Genomic DNA, 25864 nt, shown 5'->3' with positions numbered 1-25864 from the left:
CACCTCTCTTCCATCCTTCTTTACCCCAGCTCCCTTGCTCTGTCTTGTGCCATGGGGTTCTGCTGTCCTTGATAATTAGACATTTCCACTGTTCATCAAAATAATTGGGCTCCAAAGCATTCCTTGAAAGCTCTGAATTGAATCAATGTGCCTTTGCCATTGATCTTCTCTGATGTTAGTGTTTCCCCGTGCACAAAGCAATGAAGAACAGGAGTCAGGTGGGTGACAGGGAGGCACCGTTCAGTCACAAGCAGTGCCACACAGTGCTGCCAGAAACCCCAAGAGCAGAGCAAGTGTTCAGTTAGGAGGATTACAGCACAGAAAATTCTAATAATGGCACATCAAACTCACTGGCAATAGTTAGAGTTCTAAAAGCAAAATTTAATAAATTAACATATGCATGCCAGATAAAAATACAAAATTACAATTGAAATAGCAATAATAATAAAGGAACACTGCTCAGCATTGCAGATTTCACTGCAACCACCATAAACATCATGGAGAATTACTTAAAGTAACATTTAAAATACACGTTTCTGTTAAAAACAAATTCCTATATGATGGAAAAAATTGAAAGAAACCCAAGAAGAAATCTGCCCCAAAAGTGGCAGAGAATGATATGCAATGTCAATAAACTGCCAGAGGTTCCATTTCACGTAAGTCATCCTTCTTTTTAGTATCAGGAACCAATTACATAGAACATAAAAGCAAATTCACAACAGGTTTACACGGAGAAACATGCTGAATTACAATCACAAACTATCCAGAACAAAGATGCTGCACCAGTTCAGTTGTTTTCTTCATGGAATGAGTCTCACCAGAACAGGGAGAACAGGGAGCAAATCATGCAATAGCTTTAGGCTTTTTGTTTTTTATTTCAACATGATAAACACCCAGGATTACTAGTACTGGAAAGTATGTGTTAACCTTTTTCAACATCAGCTGAATGGCACTACAGAAATGACAAAGAGTTCCTTCATTTTTATCCTGAATACATCGAAAGCTCTAGCAAATATGGAATTCAGCAACAAGAGCCATTAAATTACTTTAAAATATTCCTTCATCCATAGAACACTGTTGCTTCCTCTTTTATTACAAAACCCCCAGAATATTCAAAATAAAATGTCTTCATTTTTTATAAGCATCTCCACCACAAGTCTCTGATAACGGATGTCATTCAATGCAGCCATTGCATCCAGTTCTGGCGCTCTCATAAGAGTTGGTCCAAAAACTATGCCCAGATTCTCTGCACTCATCAGATTTTCCTTCTCATGGAGTGTTACTCTGTAAAAAAAAGGACAGTGTTTTTCACATCCCTTCTGTGCCAAAGCTATGCCTGGATATGCTTGAAAACAAGGGAAACTGGACAGAAATGTTTGCCTTTCCCCAAAGCCTAGGAGAGGCTGCCATTTCCAGCAGGATACATATGGATGCGTTGGGTGAAACAGTCAGAAGTCAGTGGGTGCAAATGCTGTGTGGGTTTATGGAGAACCCGAAGTCTCTGTCCTCCTACCACGCACGTGGACTACGGTTACTTGCAGGAGGGGTCGGTACTCTGTGGTGAGGGACGGGGCTGAGGGGTGAATTCAGACAAGTCAGAACAATTTTGCTTTTGCTCTTTACAGCGGCACTATTCAGAGGCTGTTCCTATGGGGAGCAGACTGTGCTTGTTACTACGTTAGCAGTTTCATGGTCGCTAGAGACATGGTACTGTGCCCACCCAGGTGGGATTCTGCCCAGGTTGCCCTGGTGGCATGGCTCCCTGCAGTCACACTGCTCCTCTCTCGTGCGTGTGGTGGCAATGGGGGTGAAGCACATCACATGTGAATTCCCTGCCCTCAGGCACTACAGGCTGACTGTGCTAAGATGGACGCCTGGTTCCTCTTCAAGACAAATTATGCCCTGTGGCGTGTACTAAAAAAAAAAGTGAATTATCAGTTTCGGGAGGCTTTGAAATCGCCAGGGTCTCACTGCAACCTCATCTGCACGGCAGTCTGAGCAGGTCATGAAACCTGTGCTCTGCCAGGCCTGCTTCCACCCTTCCCTCTTCTGGGGTCCTCTGCAGCTGCTGCAGAGCCAAGACCCCGCTCAGGGAAGCCTCCCGCCGCCTGGATCCCACCTGCAGAAAAGGAGGAGGTGGGGAGCCCACCTTCTGCTGCCCCACAGGAACCCGACCTGCTCAAAGCTGTGGCTGAGGCCCTGCTGCAGGGCAGGTCTGCAGACCACCTCCAGAAATGCAATCTGCCCAAGAGGCACAGCTACAGGAGGGGCATCCTCTGCCGCGGCCGCTGCAGAAACACGTCTGCTCGGCAAACTGCTGCCCAGCCACGGCGTCCTGGGACGGCATTTCTCAATGTGGGCTCAGGGGCAGCTCGTGTTCTCCTGCACCGCTCTGCTTCAGCACAGAGAACGTCGGGGAGGACATCTGGCCTGGAGGACCCTGACACTGAGTGTGCCCATCGCTACTGCCTGCTAAAGCGGGCACAGGAGACACAAACGTTCCTCCAAGCCTACACTTCTGCCTGGGTTTATCCTGGTGAGTTGCCTCACTCAAGGAAACAAATTTAGATTATGCAAATGTTTTAATACACACTATGGCTTAAAGAATCCATAAGGATTCTCAGAAACAACTAAGAATCCAGGGACAGCAACTGAAAGAGTCTGGCTAAATTATTTCTCTTTTCACCTCTGTGGCATCTTGCATTGCATGAACAAACCCTTTGGTATATATATAAAAAAATTCAAGATTTTTCTTCCTTTTTTCCTCTTCTGCCTTAACTTTTATTTTAAAACAAGTCAGACTGATGTTTCCAAGCTGCTATGTCTTCAGTCTGTAATTATTCCAGATAAAGGAGTTGTGTCTGATTACCTGAATTCAGCAGCAAGACAACAGCCTGTCGAGCACCACAGCTCTTTCTAACAAATGTATTAAAAGGAAGTTTAAAAACGAGTGAATTTTGTCACCCTTTTACCTTATTATTCCCTTATACCAGAAATACGATGTGCAAAAGCAACTTGCTAATGAGAGCAGCAACAGCTACTGTGGAACAGGGAAGGAAAAATTAACTTCACACTTCACAAGCAGTAAGGTGCATTTTTTCTTTGTTCCTGAGTCTCTCACCCCTGTGTCTGTTCTAAAACATCCATTAGAAATGTCACTGAAATAAATGGACAAATCAGGCAGAAACCCTGCAGCTAAATTTTCCCTGAGGCACTCAGCACAGTCAACATATTCCTACTTGTAGAAGAACTATAAAAGGAAAGAAGCAGAAGAAAGCTTAACATAAAGTATTTTTCTAAGGAAAGGGAATTATTCTTATATATTGACAGTAAGCTCATGTTACTTGAGAAACTAAAATGGATACTCTAACATGCCACATTGATTTTTTTTTTTCCCCTGCTTTCCTGAAAGAAATAGAACCTGCACTGCTGTACTGGATATTAATCCGTCAGTCTCTCTCTAACAATTTTTCAGCCTACTGACCAACTTCAATCATGTCTCAGGGAGCAGGAGAAACCTCAGGGAGAATTTATGCTCCTATGGTTTTGAGAAGGTGGCAGGTGGAACAAGGGGCTCCATGCTGATGAGGAATGGCTGGCAGACCTCACCAGACGTGTGGCTGGAGGGCCAATTAGCACTGTGCCTAACCTGTGTCAGCTCAAGCCTAGTGTGTGCCGTCTTTTTTAGGGTGTCAGGGATGACTAGGGTAGATGAGACTTAGCAGGACAAGACACCAGTCTATCGCCATTAAGCTGTATTGGTTCCTTGCCCAGGGAGTGTCTTATTACTCCCAGAGGTATGAACAGCTTTTTTATCATAAATATTAACCGTAACCTTAAATATAGAGCAATTTTTTTAGGCAGATGACTTCTGTGCTTCAAAACTGTGAGGTTTTTTTACTTATTTCCTTTAAGTGCTTTGCAAGTGCTTGAAGTGATATAAACCCCAGTGTTTGGGTATTTGCCATTGTGCAGACTATCATTACACACTGCAGTCCATCTCCAGGATTTGGTGGGCCTTGCCCAGACTTTTCTGGAGATCCTAGCATGGTCTTTGCTAAAAATGAGTTTGGTTTAGAGTTCTTTCCAGTAGTCCACCTACCTTTTCAGATGTGCCATGAGATACCGTAATGTTTCACAGTGTGCAGGCGGCAGCAGTTTCAGCGCCTCATGGAGAATTTCCAGCTGTTCATCCGGATCGGTGGTTTCTGAAACACAGAAGTTTAACTGTCACCACATGTACAGACAGAATTCACACAAAAAAGTATGAGAACAGTGGCCTGCAGAGGAGATAGGGTCTCACAGCTCTGCTGGATTACCATTTCCAGAACCTATCTAAGCCTCATCGTGGAAGATTTGCCTGTCCAAAGAGGTGCTCAGAGCACAGGCAGGATATGACTGGTTTTGGACAAAGAAAACTCTTCAAAGCCAACTGCAATACACCAAAAGATTCCCTGCAGCCCACTAAAAAAAATCCCCCTGGCAATCCTTGCTGACTGGACTAGTTTTGCACAAATAATGTACAGGTGCAACCCTGGGACAGCAGAAGGTACTGGGAACTCTGCCATCAGCATCTTTGGCTGTGTCCATGCTGCTTGGAAAGAGCCTTCTCCAGAGGAGCAGGAAGGCCAGCATCCGGCCCTTGTTTTCTACCCACAGCTCCCTCACACCTTTCCAGGTGTGGCTGATGTGACTGTTACATTGCAGAGATGCTTCAGGCAGCCAGGACGCTTGGGAGAGATTTTCCAGCTGGGCTTACTGCCCTGCTTGCAGACTCACTGTCTGCAAGGCCAGCCTTGAAGGTGGCCTTAGGATGAGTGCCTATCAGCTTATGAAAACACTCAAAATGGACACCTCTAGAAACAAAAGACTTCTTATTTCTAAACATTTTCATAAATCACCTTCTTTTTGGCAACATAAAATCAACAGGCTTTAAATGTCACTGTCAAGTACCAGGGATTCATGCAAGACGTACAAAGCGATGTAATCCATAATGTGTGATGAAATGGAAGCACTCCTGGTGACAAAGGCAAAGAAAAACCTAACTGTGATCATGTAGCACCACGCGGTCATATCGTAATGGGCAGCGCATATTTACTCCTGCAATCCTTACTAAATAGGGCATGCAGGGTAAGAGCTGATGGGACAGCTATTAAATGATTAGACAAGTACTGCACAAAAAGGAGAAGAGAAAGTTGAGAATGAAAACCAGGAAGAAAATGCGTTACACTTACTTGCAGACTCTATAAACTTTGGGTAGGCATCGTACGTGATGAGTGGAATTGGCAAATCCCTGAAGTACAGTTTAAGTGCACCAGTGATAATATTGATATCTTCATACATATTCACAGAAATATCAGCTTTTTCCCCATCTGTGTGGAGAAGGCACTGACATTAAAGCCTCGGAAATGTAAACAGGTGTAAAACAGCATTCAAAAGAAAGTAAGTTGTTTAAGCAAGCTTTATTAAGAAGGACACAAAGGCAGACTTTGGCTTTTATAAGGCAAACAGAGTTACTGGGCTGTGAAGTTCTCAATTTCAGGGTGAAAATCTCAAGCATTTGATAAAGACACCTATCCTTTCTTAATTTCAAATTATTACAAAAAATGCACTTTTTTTGTGAGAAACCTGCCTGCCTGATCTAGCAGTATCTATGTTGTAGAAATGTGTGGAAGTTTAGCTATTTCTGAACACTCTGCGTTGCCAAACAACACATTTGTCAGCACTGAATGAGAAATCAGGGGAGTCTGTGAAAAAGAGTAAAAGAAAGAAATCCAACTTAGCCCATAGCCTCCTTATTTTATAGGAAAAACATGTGTTTACCATTTAGCTACAGCATACTACCTACTCCTGACCGCAGTGGACACAGATCCAGAACTTGGCTTCTCCAGTGCATCCCCACCCTGCTAACATTGCAGAGGAGGCAGATGTTGTCTGAATAGGTCCGGTCCTCCGGAGAAACAGGAGGGTGAGTTTCCAGCATGGATTTTGGCCTTGATTTCTATGGGGATGGGGGACTGCAGCTGTAAAGCCTTTACTTTCCCACTGCCTTTTCTCAGAGAGAAGAGTTTGTTCTCACTGACCTTGTTTTATACTGTAATAATTCAAACTCTGTTTGCACTATTGTATTCATCTTATTATTTTGGAGCTTTCATCCAGAAAGATGGACTTAAGTTGCACAGCCCTCTTAAGGCACTTCGCCACTTGCCCTCTATCCCTCCCCCACCGCCCTGAGCATAGTTTTACTTGCAAACTAGGGCAGTAGTTCAGAAAGCTTTGTCCTTTCCTATGCACATCATTACTGAAGGACAGATACTGAGGGAAGAAGAAAAATAGATTTCAGTAGTAACGGCCAAAGTGAAGCTGATAAGGCTTTTCTGCTGGGGAGGCTCCCCTCCTGCTAGCGCAGCCGCTGGACTCCTTCAGCCCACTGATGCAGCAGAGCATGAGACAGACAGAGGCTGTGCAGAAGAACTGAGTATATTTAATAGATCAGCACACAGTTCCAGCATGCAGGAAGGACTGTACCTCTGTCAAACGCCATTTTGACATCTTCGATAAGATCACTAAATCCTGAGACTCGGTATAGTCCTTCGGAATTAAGACCTGCAATGAATGTTTTAACAAGATTAAAATCAGTCTTAATTTTATAGTTTCCTTCCACCTAGTTCTTCTTTTGCCAGGTTCTTCATTTAAGGCAGAAAAAGCAGACACCTTTTAAAAGCCTTATCAGGCTTTTCTTTCAGAATGAAATCTTATCCTGGCCTTTTAACCCTAACCCTTGCATTAATTGCCTTGTTATATCACCACTAAATTATGTTTATGCAAATTATTTCAGAGCTGAAGAAACATATTAAACCAATTACAACCGATTCAAAAATAACTGAGATTACCATAATGTTCAGTCATTATTTCAGAATGAAAACAAATACTCTAATTCTAGAAAAGGATACTCAGTGTGGGCTAGGGAAACTAACAAGAGGAAACACGTCAATACTAACTGCCTTTGTTTTAGCATACTCCTTTGATTTTTAAAATAAAAATATTACTGGAAAGATAGGTGCCAATATATAACTATAAAGCAGTAATTGTCCATTAAGCAATTTCTAGCACAATCTATAAACATTACAAATGGGTATGAACCATGAAATAATGCCAAGTATGGTATTAGCTGTGCATGGTAATTGGCAGTCATAAAATGTCTTGTGCAAATCTGTTTTGAGCAATCACATATTCAGCAGAAACACAGATGACCCAGATCAATCTAAACGGATTATCAGTAAAGCAACGAAAGTCCATTAACCATGCCTTACCTCTAGATTCAATTTCCCTAATGCACATATCTACTACCATTGGTCTCTTAGTGAAGTGTGCTTTTACTAGCGTCGTAAGGTCACAGCTGTACACTTTTTTGACATGCTTCAGGTCTGGCTTGCAGTCATTTGGGACCATCTTGGAACACTGCTTGTGCACATTTAAACCACAATCTGAGAGAAAAATGAAAAGACGATTAGGCTGGTGTTTGGTGAAAATGTGTCCCCAGGGTCAGTACCGCAGAGTACGCATGGCTCTGGCAGGATCTGACCTGATCTCACAACTACTGCGTCTGTTGAGACCCCTTAACCATCAAATGCGTGAGACAGGGACAGACCTGAAGCAAGACAGATTTTTCTACCCAAGACGTTTCTTCTACCCCTAGAAGATTTAACACAAAGTGACAAACTTTTGTTTTTCCAAATCAGGATCTAAGGGTCAATTATGTTCCTCACCACTGTCACATTATATTGCTACCATGATCTAAACCTTCTTCCCAAGTTGCTGTGGGCTTCCTAACACTTACAGTTTTAACGTAGTGCTGACCTGTGGCACACAGACACCTCCTGGGGGAGATGGAGGTAGGGAGTGGGTCTCAGAAGGCTACAACCCCTCTGCAGCGTGCCTCCACAAGGCAGCCCCAAGACACGAACCACGTCAAAGACTCCTATGCTCTTGCCAGGCATGGCAGCCCATGCTTAGTGCTGCTAGTGACAAAGCCCACCGCCCAGCTTGGAGGGGAGCTCAAAAGTAGATGCAGGGGTCACCAAGCTGCTGGTGGTTTCTTCCTACCGAACAGTTTACAAAGGAACTTCCTAAATCACAGCGGCTGCAATTCTGATGCTGTTTCAAAGAGTGTGTCTGAAACAAAGTGTTGGCAGGCACCAAACCAATTCTGTTTACTTTAAAAATGAATAAATAAAACAACTCCACAGCTTTATTGTAAACATACTGAGAATGAGACTTAGTTTAAGTGAAACTAATTGAAATCAGGCTACAAAAAAATTTTTGTTCTGCCCAAAATCACTCAAAACATAATGCCTAGGGTTCGGGAAAAAAATCTTGGAAAACACCATCAGTTATACAACGAAGAACTTGAAGGATCAATGACTTGATGGAAGCCTGTACTTCCTTTCCCACCGCGGTACTGAGCATTTGTCTGTATAGATTCCCTTTGTATTTCATTCCTGATGATTTTGCCAATAATTGTATTTTCATTAACGTTCCAAAGATTATTTGATGTTGTTCTTTCCAAAACAGTAAACCCCACAATTCATGGGTAAGTTTAATTTCCACTAAGTCAGCTGCAGCCTGCTGCCAAAGTCACTTTGTTTACTTACTTAACAGGCCTGCAAAGCATGCAGCTTTGTCACTTGGGATCCTCTGTAAAACATCCAATCTCTGGTTGCAATTAAAGTTGGGCATGTCACCTTCAATCAGTCAAAACTCACACAGATCTCAAGCCAGATGAAATGGCTGATTAAAATTCTCTTTAGCTATTTCTATGCAGGAGCGACTCCCTTCCTTGCAAGGAGTGGTTACCATGCCAGACAGGGAGCTGGGAATGCTGAATTTCCCACCTGGTTGTGATTTTGTGCTGCCAACCCCACCTTAGGCAAAGCCATGCAACGCAATACCTGGCCCCTGGCAAGCACGCAGTAGCCTTGGGGCTACCACGGGGGCCCACCCTGGTCAGCCTGAGTGGCTTGCTTTGACCCACAGCCCTCTCCCGGGCTGGCCCCAGAAGCTGCACATCACGGCTGGCTGTGCTGGAGCCCCAGGCAGCGGCAGGCTCAAGTGCTGTCTCCAGGTGTGGAGAGGTTCCATTTGGTCACTCAGGTTCCTCCAGTGTTTGCTCAGTTGCCTCATTGGTGACAGAGTGGAAACAGTAACAGTCAAGCAAATCCTTTCACCCGAGCACTTATTTAAATCCCACATTTAATTAAGTGCTCTAAGACCCCGAACTGGAAGGTGCGTGACCACACCACCTCTTCACTCACAGCATCTACCCTACCTGTGGTCCTGGGATGTGGAACGAGGAGACTCTGAGCATGCCAGCCAGCGCAGGCAAGGGGAGCTCCACCTGCTTTAAATATCTATGCCCAGCACTACATTTTGTCTGAACTTTGAAAAAACAGGTCTGTCCGTGCTTTAAATAAGGAACCCAAATCCACTGGAAACATGTGACCTGAACCCTTTAGTGTCTCAGTGCTTCAGCTGTAACGTGGGAAGGAGCAGTTGTTCTTGCCTCCTCTGAGTCTTGCAGAAACAAATTTATTAAATGCCTGTGAAAATGCTGAGGAAAAATCACCCATCTTTGGCGTAAGATCTGAATACTGTGCTGTTAGTAAGACCAGCACTTTTAACAACAAGAAGACAAAATACTGAATAGGTGCTATTAAGCAAGTACCATCCATTTTGCTTTCAGAATAAAAATGAAGTTGTGGAGCAAAATAATAAGCAGTCAAATAATTAGAGGCAATGTCTTAATGCACACACAGAAGGGAAGCAAATTAGGACCACATAGGAAATCTTAATTCTTGATTTCCTTTATTTTGAAACCTTAATTTTGCAATAATAGTATTTACAAATGAAAATATAATTATTGCACATAGAATTCCTAAAATTGCTGCAAGAAGCACCTATTCCAACATGTGTGAAATGCTCTAGTATGTTTGTCAAAAATTATGTGTACAAGACTGGAATGGCAGCGTCTCACTCATGAGGACTCACAAGTGATTTTTTGAGTGCAAATTAGCTGCTTCACACAGAGCGCAATATAGCTTAGAGTTATGTTTCTGGGAATTCAAGGATAATTAAAACTTAAATATAAAAAAAAAAAAAAAAAGAAGAAAAACATGCTTCCAAGTGTCTTATACTTGACTTTAAGTAATTATCGCATTCACTGAGATCATCCTAATTATATTGATATACAAGAAAGTTTCATTTCATTAAAATATTTAACTTACAGAGATGTTTTCAATGTGAAAACCTTGCTTCTGAAAATAACTGTGTTATTTCTAATCCCATAGATTCAAATGGGCTTTGGATCTGACCTCATTAATACCAGAATAATAATTACAAATGCAAAAGTCAACTTTTCTCCTCTCTTGTTTGTTCTTCCTTGGCATTTCATTAGATTTTACATACCAGCCCGCTGCTTAAGGGCTTATAAACACTCCTGAGAAACATTTAAAACCTAGAAATATTTCAGATACTTAATCCTTAGAAAATGCATAAGTACTACGTTCAATATTATTGGGCTGTGTGGATTCCTTCTATAATCAAGACTCCTTGCCTCTTATGTAAGCATAGGAGACCACCTTTCTTTAGCAATTCCACATCAATAAATACTTCTAGGAGATTTCAGTGAATTTGCAACAGAAAAGTTGTATTTTTTCCAATAAAGAAGCTGAAATTCACCAATGCTGTGCTTGATACCAGGTGGGCCCCTCTCTCCAGTCAACAATACTTCATGAAAGGCAGAACAGCCGTGTCTCAGTCACTAGTCTTTGGTTCAGCTGATAACTTAGGACAAAGGATGATATCTTGCTAACTCCAGCAAGGTGAAAAGCACAATGGCAGGAAGTCAGTCCTCCTCTCCACAGACCACTGGGAATGTGCTAGCCTTATACTCTAACTATGCTCAGCTCACTGGCTAGTACTAAAAGACAGCAATTATGCTGAAAATTGCTTATTATTAAATAAAAATGTCCTCTGTTCTCATTGCAGATGCTTCATGAGAGCTTCAAAACCCATTATTTTAGAATCAGCTAGGAAGGAACAAGAAAGCAGAGTCCTGAATCTCTCTGCGTGCTACTGCACGGTGAGGTCTTAGAACAGTTTGCCTTGTTCTTCAAGCTTCATGATTTGGCTGGGTTCATTAAGACCAAGAGGATTCATCTTATTTCAGGTTTAGGGTCTATTTACTTCTGGTTTTATAAAAATAAATCCAGAATAGCTAAGTTGGCATTAGCAACTTTACTCCAGATCTGAAGTAACCAGGAGCCTTATCCGTTTCTTATAGAAGTTCATCAGAGCTTACTTGCTGGCTGGCTATACAAATTTGTGAGGAGCTAAAGAAAAATCTCCCTAAAGCACTGTATCTGCTGATAAATCTTATAATAATACGAGACAGATTTAAAAGATGCAGCCATGAACCCTTGCAGGTCAATAGGAAAACTTCTGCTGACTTCAGTTAATCAGAATTTCACCTTATACAGAGATGATTTCTCAGGACTAGAATTGTAAGTCACGCTTACTATTCCTTTTTACAGTGCTATTAAACTGTGGCCACCTTCCAAATATGCCAAATGTGACAAAAAAAAAAAATGCAGTCATAAATTCAAGAGTTTATAGGAAGTTTTGATATTTTTTTTTGGGGGGTGGGGAAAGGGTGGGAAGTGTCATTTTAGATGACAGGTTTAAAAGTCTGTGATAAGCTGCCCTGACTTTAATGACATATTGATCTAGGAGTTCAAGTGAGCTGTGACATTACTTCTATGAGAGGTATTAAATTTAAAACTAGCCTGACAACACTTTCTTAAGATACCTAGAAAAAGGTTTGGTAATGCTTTAGAAACAACTAACACTGATGTTAGTCCACTGGGCTGAAAGAACAAATAACGCGTTCACATTAATGCATGAGCAGAGCCAAAAGATAGATGTACGTTAATACTGCTCCATGAGCACACATTATAAATATTTGCAGAGACTAAAATATACTTAGCTGTCGCTTTTTGTTATACTGCTGATTTGACTTTAGTCAGTTTTAGATTTCCTTTGGTTTATGATTTACTGGCTAACACGGCTGCTGATCACGCTCCATTGGAACAACACCGTATGCTACATACATCACCCTAATTATATTTTTTAATTATCTCAAAGAAAATTTATGCATTTCATCATTCTTATGAGCAGCTTTAAGAGCTAAAAGTTAGATTTACATTATCTGCAAAAAGTTCTAGAAGACTCCTCAGAGTTTATGGTAAGTGCGAGAGGGTGGGATGCACACCACTGGGGCACTGGCACTGCATGTTGCCTTGGGCAGGTCCACGTGGTACCCACCAGTCGGGACAACACCCTCACCTTTGGTAAGCCAACATGAAAAGACAACGGGTTCTACACAAGCACAAAGTATTGGCATCGTTACTTTTTCAAGGGTGAAAAGGTTATAAAGGAATTTGCTCTCATAAATCAATCATGAGCTAGTAGTTTTCCTTTAATAATTTAACGCTCTTCTCTGTAGCAAAGGAAGCAGTGTTTTCTGTTCCCCTGGGCACAGCACATGCGAAAAAGCACATGAAGGCAGCAACCCCCCTGGCCCTCCGTGCTGCACTTTGTGCTTCCAAGCACAAGGCGGGGGGTGCTGTGAAGGTCTGCCCTCTTCCTCCTCCTCAGCAGAGCTGTACCAGCCTGGGTGCTAACAGTGGAGCTGCTACACTGCCTTACGTACGTGTCATTTGTTAACGTGCATCGCACATCTGGAAGCAACCTTGGTCCCACCAGAGTCTTAAGCCACTTTATTAAACAGTGCCATGGCAAAAATTGCTTCCAAACCTAGGTGTATGCACCTCCAAACCTGCTGTCATCCGTACTATTGTATCATGCACTATAGCTTACATTATTCATTACATTATTCGAATTTCTAGATGACAGCTAGTTACTTGGCCACAAAATTACCTACTACTACAGAAAAATCAGGGCTTATGAAATAAAAAGAAAAAAAGCCCATCAAACAAGCTAATCCCCCCCTTATCCCAAATCAAAAGAATATGTATGTCTGCACCTCCAAAAGCTGGACATGTTTGTTAGCGACGGTTTGATTTTATGGAAGCCTTGAAAGATCAGTCAGTTTGTTCAAAAAGTTCCCTGGCTTCCTGCCACGACACCTGCCCACCTCCTCAACAGCTCCCCTGATGGGCTGCTGCCTTGCTCAAGGCTTCCAGGTCTGTGTGGGCTTGGAGATAAAGCTGTGTTTAGGACTTAGAGTTTTAAGAATACATACGTCCAGAATAGCTTCCCCATGGGAACGGCTCTGAAGCAAGGTTCTGCTGCCTGATTAGCATTTAAAAATTTTGGAGCTCATTCTGCGCAGGAACACCACCAGATCCTGAGCTGGTGGAACAGCCTGTCAGGCAGCGTGCATCTTCTCCAACAGCATCCCCACCTGCCTGGGATGGGCACGGACTCTTCTCCAAACAGTCCCCTTCCCACAGCCCTCATCTCCGTGGCTTTGTTTTGCTCTTGTTCCCTTTTTGGGCTGACTGTCCATGCCCTACAGGAAAACCAGCAGGAGCTTGGATATGTTTTTAGGGTACAAGCATGGGCAGAACAGGAGCTTATCATGACTGAGGCATGCAAAATACCTTGAGAGCAGGCAACACGGTGAGCACACCTTGCCTTCTCCTTTGCTCAGCTATTGTCACAAGAGCATCAGCTAATTCTGCCAGGCACTAGAAGTGTAAGCACTGTGTCTGCACAACTAATGCCTGAGGATGGGCAGGCTCCTTTGTGATCTCCTTCATCCTTACACAGCTGCAGAGCAATGCAGGGCTGTCCAACACCAGGGATTTAATAGCAAGGCAAAACAAAACTGCAAAGGAAATGGGGCAGTTGTACATTTTTCAATTGCTGGAGAAGGAAATGGATTAAATGGGGAAATTAAGCAGTAATTCACAAAATAATCCTGCTTTGAGACTGTACTTTAACTTTTCTGAAAGTGAACTCCTGGGGCTTACTGCAGTCAGGGCTGGCAGCAACATTGCTTGGGCTCAGCCAGTGGCAGCTGGTTGCCCCCACACTGATAGTTCAGCTGCAAGTTTATTTCTATCAGTTTTTCAGAGAGAAGTTATCTACTCCAGGAAAAGCAAAAGATAAGCAACTGCTACATTGGTGGCAAGCCGAGATAGTTCAGAGCAAATCTATCAAGGCAGCAGAAATGGTGCTTCATCTACAGCCTCAGAGGGTGGTGCTGCCTGGTGTTGAAAGGAGCAGCCCAAAACACTATCAAAAGCATCCAGCAAAATACAGTCAAAAAGTTATCTTTCCTTTAAGATAAGCTAATTAATGCTCTTAAACCAGCCTGTTCTAAAAAAATCTTCTGATTAAAACATTTATTCATTAAGAACAACATGTAAAAGAGCACAGAGGAAGGAGGAGATTATACAGTAACTTACACAGTTCTGATGGGCACGCAGCAGCTTGACAAGTCTACCAGTCTTTGTCTACAAGTCTCCTTCGGTAGTACACTAACAGCATCATTAATGCCATACTCTAGTCTCCGAGAACACACACTATTCTCCATTAATGCTACTGGGTGTTACGTGTTTGTATCATTCATAAAATGAACTCCCTGGTGCATATCTGCAAATTTTCTTTGGATATTGTTATAGTTTCTCTCCTAAACACATCCTGGGCAATGGGCTAAGCCCTGTGAGCACAGGGGAGCCTTACATAGGAAAAATGTAATTATGAATACAGTTTTTTAAGTTCATGCATTGGATTTTGAGCTGGGGTAGTCTCACATCTTCATTAGCTTCAACTGAACTTCAATGTTTACACAAACTGGTGGCATTATAATTTCAAACACTTCTTCAGTCATTTCTACTTATGGCAAAAGCCTGCAGGAAAGCACGCTGGAGATGGAGCATGCTGTCAGAAAAGGCAGATTCCTTGCATACAGATGAGTCTTCATGCCACAAAAAATTTAAGGACCTGTGGCTAGGATGCAAAAATTGGAAGCACAACCCTCTGAGGCAGTGAGGCACATGCCTATTATAAGGATTCACTCTAAGGAAGCAAATCTGTCTTTAAAGAAGTTGATGAAAAAAAGATCAAATTTGAGAGCATAACATTTAAGAAAAAATAAATTATTTCTGTTCTGCTGGATATTCCTCTACTATAGTCAAACTAAGTCCACCAATTAATATCCTACATGATCCAAATCCCCGGACATCACCCTAAATCTTACTTTTGGAAGACAATAAAGTCTTCCTATGTTTGGTGGCTTGCATTAATCCCAAAACCCTTTGTAGTCAAGATGTCAGTCAACAGCTTACTTTGACCAATAACTACCCTTCAGGTGGGAAACACAGTGTCTACATTTACCTTTTGTCTTTATAGAAGGAAAAGACATACTCCTACTCCTTTGTCTGCCATAAAACCCAAACCAGGACAAGCCAGGGAGACTCCATCTTCCAAGGGTTAATCATACAGGACTGTACTTGACAAGACACTGAATGCACTCAAGGCTGTGTTTTGGCAGAGAGGGACACATTCAGTCATGCTGCACTGCACCAAGGCATGAGACCAGGCAGTTCAAGTTGCTAAGGCATCCTTGCTGGTTGCTACGGCATGTGTACTGTTATGAATGTTTAGATCTGGTTTATTATTTTTCAAAGGACTGTCTTAGTTTGTGTAACATAAACTAATCTTATCAGCCATTAGAAATAAGCTCCACTTTTTCCTCTGGCTGCTCCTCCTTTCTGAAATGGGTGATATTTATCTTTGTTGTCCAGTCTTCGATTGTCCCACACTTGTCTTGCATGTTTTTGTGCTTCTGCAGAGAAGAGGATTTAAAATGGTTGACAGTAGCCCTTGCAGTAATCCATTTGTATCTGTTAAACTTAACACTTCTGTACAGCAAATAGAGTCCTCTTGAGATGTGCGACTGCTTGCTATAAAAAGCAAATGCTTTAAAAACTATAAAATTACATACAATCAGTGCAGTTTTGCTCACAGGTACTTTCAATAAAATTATTATACAGACCACCAAACAGATTTTGTGGATTTCCCTGGAGTGGCATTGAACCCTATCTGAATGCAAGTGGGCTGCCTCCCGCTAAAAGCTGTAATTTTTTTTGAAGTACAAACCCACTCTGAAAAGCAATGGCCTCATGTGGCTCCTTGCTTACTGTGCCTCCTTGTTTCCATATTAAAATGACTCAGTTCAGAAGCAAAATGATTACTTTTTTAAAAAAGCAAAACAAAACAAAACCACTCTAAGATCCATGTAAACTCAGCCAAACTCATGGCACTCAAGCCTGAGCTCTTCCACACTAGTTTGTTAACACTGGTTACACAGGTCCTCATCATAGATCTGTGCACCTCTGACTTTCCTGCGAGATGCCCAGATGATCTGTACAGCTTCTGGCTCTGATGGCTTGTACAGCCTCAGCTGATGGGAGCAGGTGGATGCTGCTGAAGGAGAGGCACCAACAAAGCAGACTGGGGAACCACTGAGCTTGTCCTGCTGTCTCCACCTCCACAGGGCTCTGCCTGGAGTCCCTCTCCTCTACCCTGCCAGGCTGAGGAAGGGCTACTCGGCAGCCTTGCCACCACACGGCTCCTCGCCTGCTCCTCCTCACACCCTGATGACAATGCTGCACCTCAGTAGCTCGCCTGGTTGTGCCCAATGACCTTGAGCATGGCCCAAAAAACCTCAGCCTCCCCCTGCCCCAATGACTCGCTGATGCTTCAGCAATCAAGTGCAGTTGTACAACACAGCAGTTTAAAATATAAATAAGATCATGGAAATTACTGTAAGCTACCAACAGCGTTATGAAACCTTACACAAGAAACCCTAGAAAACCCTAAGTATAGTTTCTGAACATATGAACTAATCTAATACACATATGTTCCTCTACATTGCAAGGAGGAAAAAAGAGACATGCAGTACTTATTGCCATCCTCATAAGGAGGAAAGAAACCCAGACTTTGGAAGCTTTTGGAAATTCATAATTTAGAAAAACCTGCATAAAACCAGAAAATCAGCAACTTCAGTAAAAAAAAAAAAAAAAAAAAAAAGGCAGCACAAGATCATAACCACTTTGAGTTTAATTACAAAAGCAGTATTATTTGTTCATTCCACAGTGCCGTGCAGCATTGCAAGCCTTTACACTGCCTGGTTTTATTGATTTTTCTGGATCACAGTTACTTAACATAAATCTGAAAAATACTTTATATCTCTCCTAAATGCCAAGACTGGGGAATCTACTTCAGGTGAGGAAGATGGCACACTTACCAGCTTATGTGTCATCAAAAAATGTCTACTTTAATCAGAAAACAATTCAAGAACAAAATCAGGCTTCCTCTTTCTCTTCTAGCACTGTACACCCTGTGCAAAATCAACAGCAGTAAGAAGTACTAACAATCTTCATTCATAAGTGAAGGACGTGGCTGCAATCCTAAACACTTAGCAGGGGGGATATACTGAGAAAGCAAATGCCATTTTTACATAACAATTTCTTAAAACAGAGTTGCACTCTCTAATACATCCTGGACAGTGCAGAGTCTATTGATAACAACAGAATATTGCATTCAAATAATTATGGGGGAAGGATTTTAAAATATTTCAATCCTATTTGGCTACAAATTATTTTAAGTTTTACATTATTTTGCAGTTTTGGTAATAAAAAGCCCTCTTATTTGCTTGAGACAAGACTTCAGAAAGCTTTAGACAGAGCAGATTTTCTTAAATTAGCTTGAAAATTCAGTTTCCAGGGCAACAAACGCAGGTCTTCATACATCAACATTTCTTTGCACCATTTTTATAAATGTGGTTGCTTGCTAGAACGTCATAAAATATTCTTTAAATACATTGATCACTTTGATCCTTTTTTTTTTCTTTGAAAGAAGTTGACTGTCCTTTCTTTTCAGAAAAATATCAATAAAACTGTCAAATTGCTTTACTTCAGAGAGGTTTTATCCCAGAAATGCCTGCAGTGACACCCATGCGTGTAATACATTTCTAACAGCACCTGAATGTTTATGTAACTTTTCAGTACACATCCCTTATTCATCATCCCTTTTCTTACTTTCTTTTCAGTTTGCAAGTAGGAGACATGACTTGGGGTCTATGGCACGCTGGGAATCTACTGGCTTATACACTAAATTAACCTGAATGGCTGTTTCACAGCAGCAACAGGAAATCTGCTGATGCCCACCTTGCACATCGAGACCCTCGGTGAGTTTCTCGCATCTACCAATACATACAAGTAGAATAAAAGAAACACAGCGACCACATCTACATATTTTCTCCTCCATTCTGGAAGGGGGAAGGGGAAATAAATCCCTTAAGGATGATTATCACCTCCCCTCCATGCACACTGGAGAGGTGCTCTGCATCACTGCAGTGATGCTACTGAAACAGGTACCTGAAAGCATCAGCAGCGGAGTGGTTATGTTTCCTTCTTCAATTTGAAGAGAGGTCAGATCAGACCCTTGCCATGCCACGTTACGGTGTAGCCGGCAGCACATTAAATAGTGACAACATCAGGACTGTCTTAGGAGAAGAAGATGGAATGACTGTTACCTGCACATTTTACTCCCTGAGCAATGAGGCCCCACATAAAGTTGGCACAGTACTCACACCAGTGCGGGCCCCTGAACGTGTGCACCTGGAAGACAATAGCAGAAAGGAAATTTATAGAAAATGACCCAACTATTTCACAGACATCAATATCAGTGTGTCTAAACAAGGCAGAATTCCTCTTCTTCGAAGGCACCACATGTAGTCGCTGGAAGCTTCCCTTTATCACCGCAGGAAAGGAAGAAAGAAACACAAGATTTAACCACCAAGACTCTTGCAGACCTATAGGAAACAGGAGCTCTCCATCCCGAACCGTCTGGAGCAGCAGAACTGGGTCTGGGGGGTTCTGCTCCCAGACTATGTGAGGCAGAGGAGCAATGGTAACCTGCCAGTGCTCTCCTGCCTCTCAGCATCCCTGTTTGGGTAGGACTTTAGCCACGAGGTGAGGCTTTTGCAGAGACCGTGCAAGAGTTCACCTCTCAATTTAAAGTGTCTTCTGCTTTGCTGTCCCCTCCATAAGGTACTGTGTGAAACGTGTAGGGGGCTGCAAGATTTCGCCTTGGGCAGAGGGAGTCCTGCCAGGCAAAAATAACAGCGCTAAACAGAAATACTGCAAATGCACTCAGGGACTTTCCAGTTTAGAATAACTCTAAAAGGAAATTAATTCTCTTCAGGCTAATGCTACATATTGAAAAGCCAAATGAATCTAGTAAATGGAAAAAAGAATCCACTGAACCAGGAAAAAATTCAAAAAACCAATGCTGCTTTCAATCCCAGCTCACATGCTTGTTACAAATCCTGCAGCCACCATTAGCTGCTTCTGATTTTATTCTGATAAAGTTCCTGCTGTAGGAAACCACAGGATTCTTTACAGAGAAAATCATTACTTCCTTAGCCAAGGTAAAAGGCTTCCAGCCTCTATTTGGCATAGAGAGGCTGACAAAAAACATCAGCAACCGACGATCGTAAAGAAATGAAATTTGCAGTGAAATGTAGTAAAAACGCTTTAGGCTTAAGTCATTCGGTTCTCCAGAGGTAGTGAGCGGGTACGAGAGCAGGCAGTAGCCTCACACATGAGCACTGCCTGGTCGGACCAGGGTGGAGCAGAAGAGAGGAGGAGCTGGTGGAACCCTGTGTGCCCAACATCCACACCGGGCTCTGGGTATAAACCGCAGAACGTGAGGCAGCCTGACCGAGGTGGCGAGCATCCCCCGCGTCCCTGATTTCACTAGCAGCTGGATCCCCGGGGACACTTACCTCGAAACAAGTGACAACCACGTTTCACTTTTGGCTACAGGAAGGTCTGCAGCCTCCTGGGCATCTGCTGCCCATGAAGCAGCAGCAAGGTAGATTGCTGTCTTAGTCTGGAAAGTTACTCTTCAATTCACCAGATAATTCACGTGCGTGTCTGTGCCAAACTAGGCTCATAATCGCCTCCAGCCCGACGCTGCTGAGCGTAATGGTGTGACGTGTCCTGTTCTCCCAGGGCCGGCATGGGCTGCCTCCCAGCCATGCCAGCTGCCCCCCACACCCACTCCCACATGCCTTTTGAAGGGGGGATGTGCTCCACCAGGTCCCTTCTCCCTGCCACTCCAGCTGACTTCTACAAAGCAAATGATGAGGAGACTGTCTGCAGCTGTCATCTCCATTTTCTTTTCTCCTCTTACCACAAAGAGATTTTTCACACCTTCTTCTCCATTACCCACCTGCACTACCCACATCCTCTTGGCCTTCTTCCTCAGCCTTGTGGTTTCTTTCCAGGTATCTGGCAGTGTTCCCTTCCCAGCATAAGCACATTCTAATATCCTCAAGCAAAACTCTGTGCTTTAATGCCTGCAGGACTAACAGAACTTTTTTAGGTTTAAAAAAAAAATCTTCCATTCAGTCACCATCTTTTTTTTTTTTGTTCAAAGGAACATTCCCCCAAAGCCCCACTTATTTAAAATATTTCTCAAAATTCCTGTTGAGGAAAATTGAAACAAAAATGACAGTTCAAAAGTTTGAGCAAAAAATAGTCTTTTTTCAGAATCCTTTTCAGTTTTATAAGACTTTTTTTTTTTTTAGTATTTCTGATTGTAAAGGAGGGGGAATTTTGTCTTGTTCCTTGAAATGCTGACATTTTAACTTCTTTCTTTACGCAGAACAAGAACAAATTCTGACACAATATTTCTTGCTAAATAAAAAGAATGATACTATCCTGTGCCTCTGCTTGCTGATTTCAATTCATCAAATTCACCAAAAGTGCCACTCACTGAAGCATTTCTAATGCTTTCCCTGGGTGCTCTGGTCCTATCCTGGCTGTTGTTTTAGCAGTGAACATGCCTCCTTGGCATCTTGCTCCCCACCATGGTCGGCACATTCCCACTTCCTCCTGACTCTCCGTGGGAACTCTCCTGCAGGGTCTACCACATCCCAAATCTGTCATTCCAACCGTTTGCCTCCCTTAATTTTAATTTTTATTTTATTATTATGACTTTTTTATGAGCTCAGTTTCTCTTACGTTTCTAATAACTATTATCCACTCAGGATAAAAAATAAAAATAAAAAATTGCCTTTCTACTACAGCCAGTTCCCCTGACATCATCCTGGCTCTCAGCTCAGCTCACCCCTCAGAGAAGTTTACGTGACTCTTCATCAACCTAAAAATGACAAGGACAGAACAGACTTTCCTCTTCCCTACCAACACTGCATGTATTGGTCACCCTTCACAAGATCAAGATTGACTTTGCCCTTGAGGATCATCATCTCAGCATCATTAGCACTGTTCTCCTGTCCCATGAATCCAGGCTTCATCCAAATATTGTAATGCCTTTCCATATCATCAGTTAAGAAATTAACTTCTCTGTTAGATTTATCCAGAGCCTGCTCAGCTTTACACTGCCCCATCCCAGTTACTCTTTCTTATCCATTATTCTGATTGCAAATTCTGAACAAAAAAGTGAGAGTAGGTTGTTCTGTATTCCACAATGCTCTACCTTGCTTTGTCCTTTATCTGACATGCAATAGGGAGGGGTTTCCTAGCCATTTTAATTAGGAGGCCCAAAGGCCATCACGTCCTTCTGTCCTGGGTGTACAGAACTCCACAGGATCAGCTCTGAAGCCTCTCTTGGGGTTTCTAAGCAGTGCTGTCTTCTCCCAGAGCTCAGCAGTGCTGGAGCGTTAATCCTCCCACTACCATGGAGTGGAACTGGACGTCTAACCCTGTGCTGGTCTGAATACACACCACCTCTGGCAATGAAATCAGACATAGTAAGTAATGCCAGAAAATAGCGAAAAATTTGTCTTCTGAGGTCCCAACAGCCTCTAATCCTGTTTCATCCTGCAGAGTGGGGCCTGGCAGCACGCTAAAAGGGAACACGTTTGCATCCTTTGGCTAGTTCAAGAGCCAGCACCTGCAAACAATACTGCATTTATTACATGACACTGTTTAATATAGCATTCTGATTTTAATATTTAATTCTCCATTCTAAAAATCTGCCAAGCATCTTGCATGTTTTCAAAACTAAAACATGCTTTCCAGAAGTTTTTCTGAAAACACACCCAACAGAGTCCCAGAGAGCCTGACTTAAATTACAAGGGGTTTCTTTCCCCTTATAAAAAGAGCATCTGCCATATGCAGATTTTACTGTTTTACAAAACGTGAGAGAGCAGGACTGCCAACTGTGGCTTCATATCTCCCAACCCTTCCATTCTCACTCCTGCCCCAAAAATCTTTCTCTCTCTCTTTCCACAAGGTTTCAACTGCGAGTGATTTTTTAGGAATGGAGAAAATGGGTGAACAGGAGAGCAAGATAAACTGGTTTTAATCTTTATTTGTAAAATTCCAGGGGAAATATTCAATTTAAAAGAAAAATCTAGGTAATTTGGAAGGAAAATGCCTGCTTCAAAAACTAGATAAAATCATATTACTAAGCTGTCCTGCAAGTCTGAGCTAAGAGGAGAGCATCACATTTGGCTTCCAACAAACCATTTCTATTTTGAACTCTCTCACAACATCAGCAAGGTATAATAAACATTTCACTACTGTGATCTTAAGTAGGAGGACAGTTTTTGGCTTGGGCTTGAAAGACGTTTTCTTATACACAGGAAAAAACAGCTTAACTCCTGTGATTAATAACTGTAGGTGTTACAGAATTTAATTATTTTTGGTTTACATTTAATTAAAATATTTCTTATAAAAAGACACAAAGTTTTAGGAAAATCAGATAAAAAATGATTTGGTGGCTCTGACAACAGATTATACCACAGGCTGTAAACTCCTCAAGCAGATCTCTCACCATAATTTCTCAGGCTCTATAAAGCTCACTGTTGAAGTTAATTACCCATGGATCTTGTAACTCCACTTAATTTTTACGCTTTTGGTTTTTACTAGGCAGTTGTTCAGCTGGCCTCGATTGCTACCTGAAAACGAAGAATGAGCCAGCAGATGATTAGTATTTGTTATATCACTTGTCAAGGCAGGGAAGAAAAAAACGAGGAAATATCAGCAAAGTGCAGTGCACAGGTGACGAGACAACACGATGGATCAGCAGAGCTTTCACAAAGCCACTGCTGGGAAGAAAGCAGGGCTGGATCTGACAAACTATGGATATGCAAAACCAACACCAAACACAGAAAACCAGTACCTTTGTGACAGTGTACAAAAAAGCCCTCCCTGCTGAGAGGCTGCTGCTATGGTCTCCCTGAACACCCACTCCATCAGGACCCCTGCTCTGCACAGAGCAGCGTTAACTTCTCCCATGACCCTCCATGCTGAACTGCTGGTGAGAATAATGGGTTTTGGAAAATCCAGGAACTGCCATCTGTGTTGAGATGAAATACATCAACTTGAAAAAGGATGGAAAAACCCATGGCTGATCTGCCTTCTTTGGCTATCAGAGCCCTACGCTTATGCTCTGGATAGAAGCCATGTCGTGTAGAAGTCGTGTAGACATAGTGCTTAGGGACATGGTTTATTTGAGGACTTGTCAGTGTGAGGTTAATGACTGGACTGGATGATCTTAAAGGTCTTTTCCAATCTAGGCAGTTCTGTGATTCTGTGTTGGTGCTCGGGGAGGAGACCAAGCTGACCAGGGACTGAATAAACAGCACACATCCAGCATTTCTACCGCGTGGTGCTCCGAAGGTACAGTTCTGCTGGCTATACTGTCTTTCAAACACATTCCCAAGGATGATGGGACACTGCTGATGAAGGCTGTCAGCTCAGTGGTCCTAGCCTATATGCAATTCCATCAACCAAATTCTGCCTGTTGGGACTCTACCAAGCTTTTAATTGGATACGGGAGACATCGTAAATCTCAATTAAAACAATGAACTCAGCCTGTATTATTAGTGTCTGTCTTCCCTGTCACAGTTGATTTTATCAGGCACTGAGAGTATCCATGCTGGCACCCAACAGGCATGCCTTTTTCATCCATCCCTGGTCCAGGCAGAGATTGCCTGGAAGTGAAGGGTACAGAAGATATCTCAGCAAGAAAGTCAATCGACTCAACAATCAGTTTGGGCAACACTTCAATTTAATCACCACATGTATTACAGTGATTAGCTAGTGCCTCTAAAACAAAGGCCTTGAGTACTGCCAATATATCAGTACATTATATTCCTCCTGTGAGGCAAATATTGCTGCTGATGAGTAATCTGAGAAGCAAAGACACTGCCATGACAACCAGCGCAGCAGAGCGGTATCTGCAAGATAACGGCTTTCAGGCAAGGGTGTAACAGAAATGATGGTAACTGAGACCACTGGAAGATTCCTCCTCCAAAACGAGAGCTGACTTTGCCTAGGCCAGCTGGGGTGTCAACGTGGGGAGCCGGTCTGGGACCACCCCAACGACTTTGTCCAGCAGCTCTTGAGAGGAGAGACAATAGCTGAACGCTGCGTGGTTCAGAGCATGGAGTATCAACAGCATCATTATCGCCAGTGGGTACACTGACACGAATGCTGAGCAGGCAAATCTCCCTCTAGGTCCTCACCCACGCAGAGCCAGAAGCGCTGTCATGTCTTGTTTACTTTCTGGTTTGCGTTGATCATGTCAGTGGAGATGGGAACAACTGGAAATTGCAGTTAGGTCGTGCTCTACAAGAGCCAAAGCAAAAAAACTGGAGAGTAGCAGGTTGTTGGCTTTTTTTGGTTGTACATTCAATGCAAATGGCCACCTTTCTTTCAGGTGGAATAGCAGATTTGGTTTAGATTGATATCTAGAAACTAGAACATTTTATTCCAGATCCAAGTGTTCATGCAAAAATTTTGAAACTACCCATGACAATTGAATAAAATCCTTAGAATTAAAATTGTATATATATATGTACTATACACACTATATGTAATGATGTAAAGATAACATATGTAACAATGTAAATAAACTATAAAATCCTAAGAGATTCCTAAAGAAATGCTTTTGCAATGATGCCAAGGCTAATTTGGCGGAAAAGCTGTTGATGACAGGGAGCATGACGTGCTCCTTGAGGCCAACTCCTGGTCCTCCCCAGCAGAGCATTTCTAAGTTTTACCACAGACATAAGCTGGTCCATTCTCAGGGCTGTCCACATGGAAGACTCAGAGGATCCATATCTGAGGACTAATAAAACTACTGGTGTGGTCGGAAGGAATTACAGCTTCAGTAAATTAAGGATTTAGAAAAAAGGCTTTTTTTTTTTTTTTTTTAAATAGAGGCAAAGCTATTCAGGGACTAGCACTAAAAACACAGAAAGGGTTAAATAATATTATGCTATTTAGAATCTACTTTGGAAAAGCCCTGGATTTTCCAAAAAAATAAAAAAGTAAAAGTCACATTAAATAAATACCTTAAGATAGTGGCCTAAAATCCATCAATGCCTAAAAGCTCTTCTGGCTTGAACTGTCTTATAACACACCGAGTTTCAGAAGCAACAACATAGAGCTGATCAAACCTTCTCAGAAGTTTTGTGGAAGTTTTTCCTCCAGTTTTGTTCGCCAGATATTTTTCCTGCCTTTGAACATTTTTTTCCCTGAAGTATTAGGAGTCTCAAAGAAACATCAAATTTCCTGAGGTTTTCTTATCTGTGAGAACACTCAGAGACCCTCCCTGGGGACTGTGCTAGAGGCACCCAGATCCCCTTCTGAATATTCATTTGAGTGCAGTGCCTCACTTAAAGATGTTTGGAAAATATGTTCAGTGCCAGGTCCGTACCTAATAAAAAAAAATATCATCAGCATCCTCTTTTCAGCGGAGCTCAACCAATTTACCCAATTGGCATCTG

The 25864-nt window shown here is 42.4% G+C and overlaps 1 protein-coding gene across 1 annotated transcript; it reads right to left on the bottom strand.

The window, feature by feature from the left end:
• Window positions 1–360: 360 nt before the first annotated feature.
• Window positions 361–18723, bottom strand: CHN1 (chimerin 1). The gene is made up of 6 exons (XM_010167514.2): window positions 18629–18723; window positions 7314–7487; window positions 6529–6606; window positions 5235–5372; window positions 4103–4208; window positions 361–1284 (listed from the first exon to the last, which is right to left on the bottom strand). Exons 1-6 carry the CDS (start codon window positions 18663–18665, stop codon window positions 1113–1115), a joined length of 705 nt encoding a protein of 234 aa, XP_010165816.2. The 5' UTR covers window positions 18666–18723; the 3' UTR covers window positions 361–1112.
• Between the last annotated feature and the right edge of the window lie 7141 nt (window positions 18724–25864).

The sequence above is a fragment of the Antrostomus carolinensis genome, unplaced genomic scaffold, assembly GCF_000700745.2.
Source record: "Antrostomus carolinensis isolate BGI_N321 unplaced genomic scaffold, ASM70074v2 Scaffold53650, whole genome shotgun sequence".
In the NCBI taxonomy this organism is placed as follows: domain Eukaryota; kingdom Metazoa; phylum Chordata; class Aves; order Caprimulgiformes; family Caprimulgidae; genus Antrostomus; species Antrostomus carolinensis.
The sequence above is the reverse complement of the archived record's forward strand: the minus strand, read 5'-3'. Positions and strand labels throughout refer to the sequence as shown.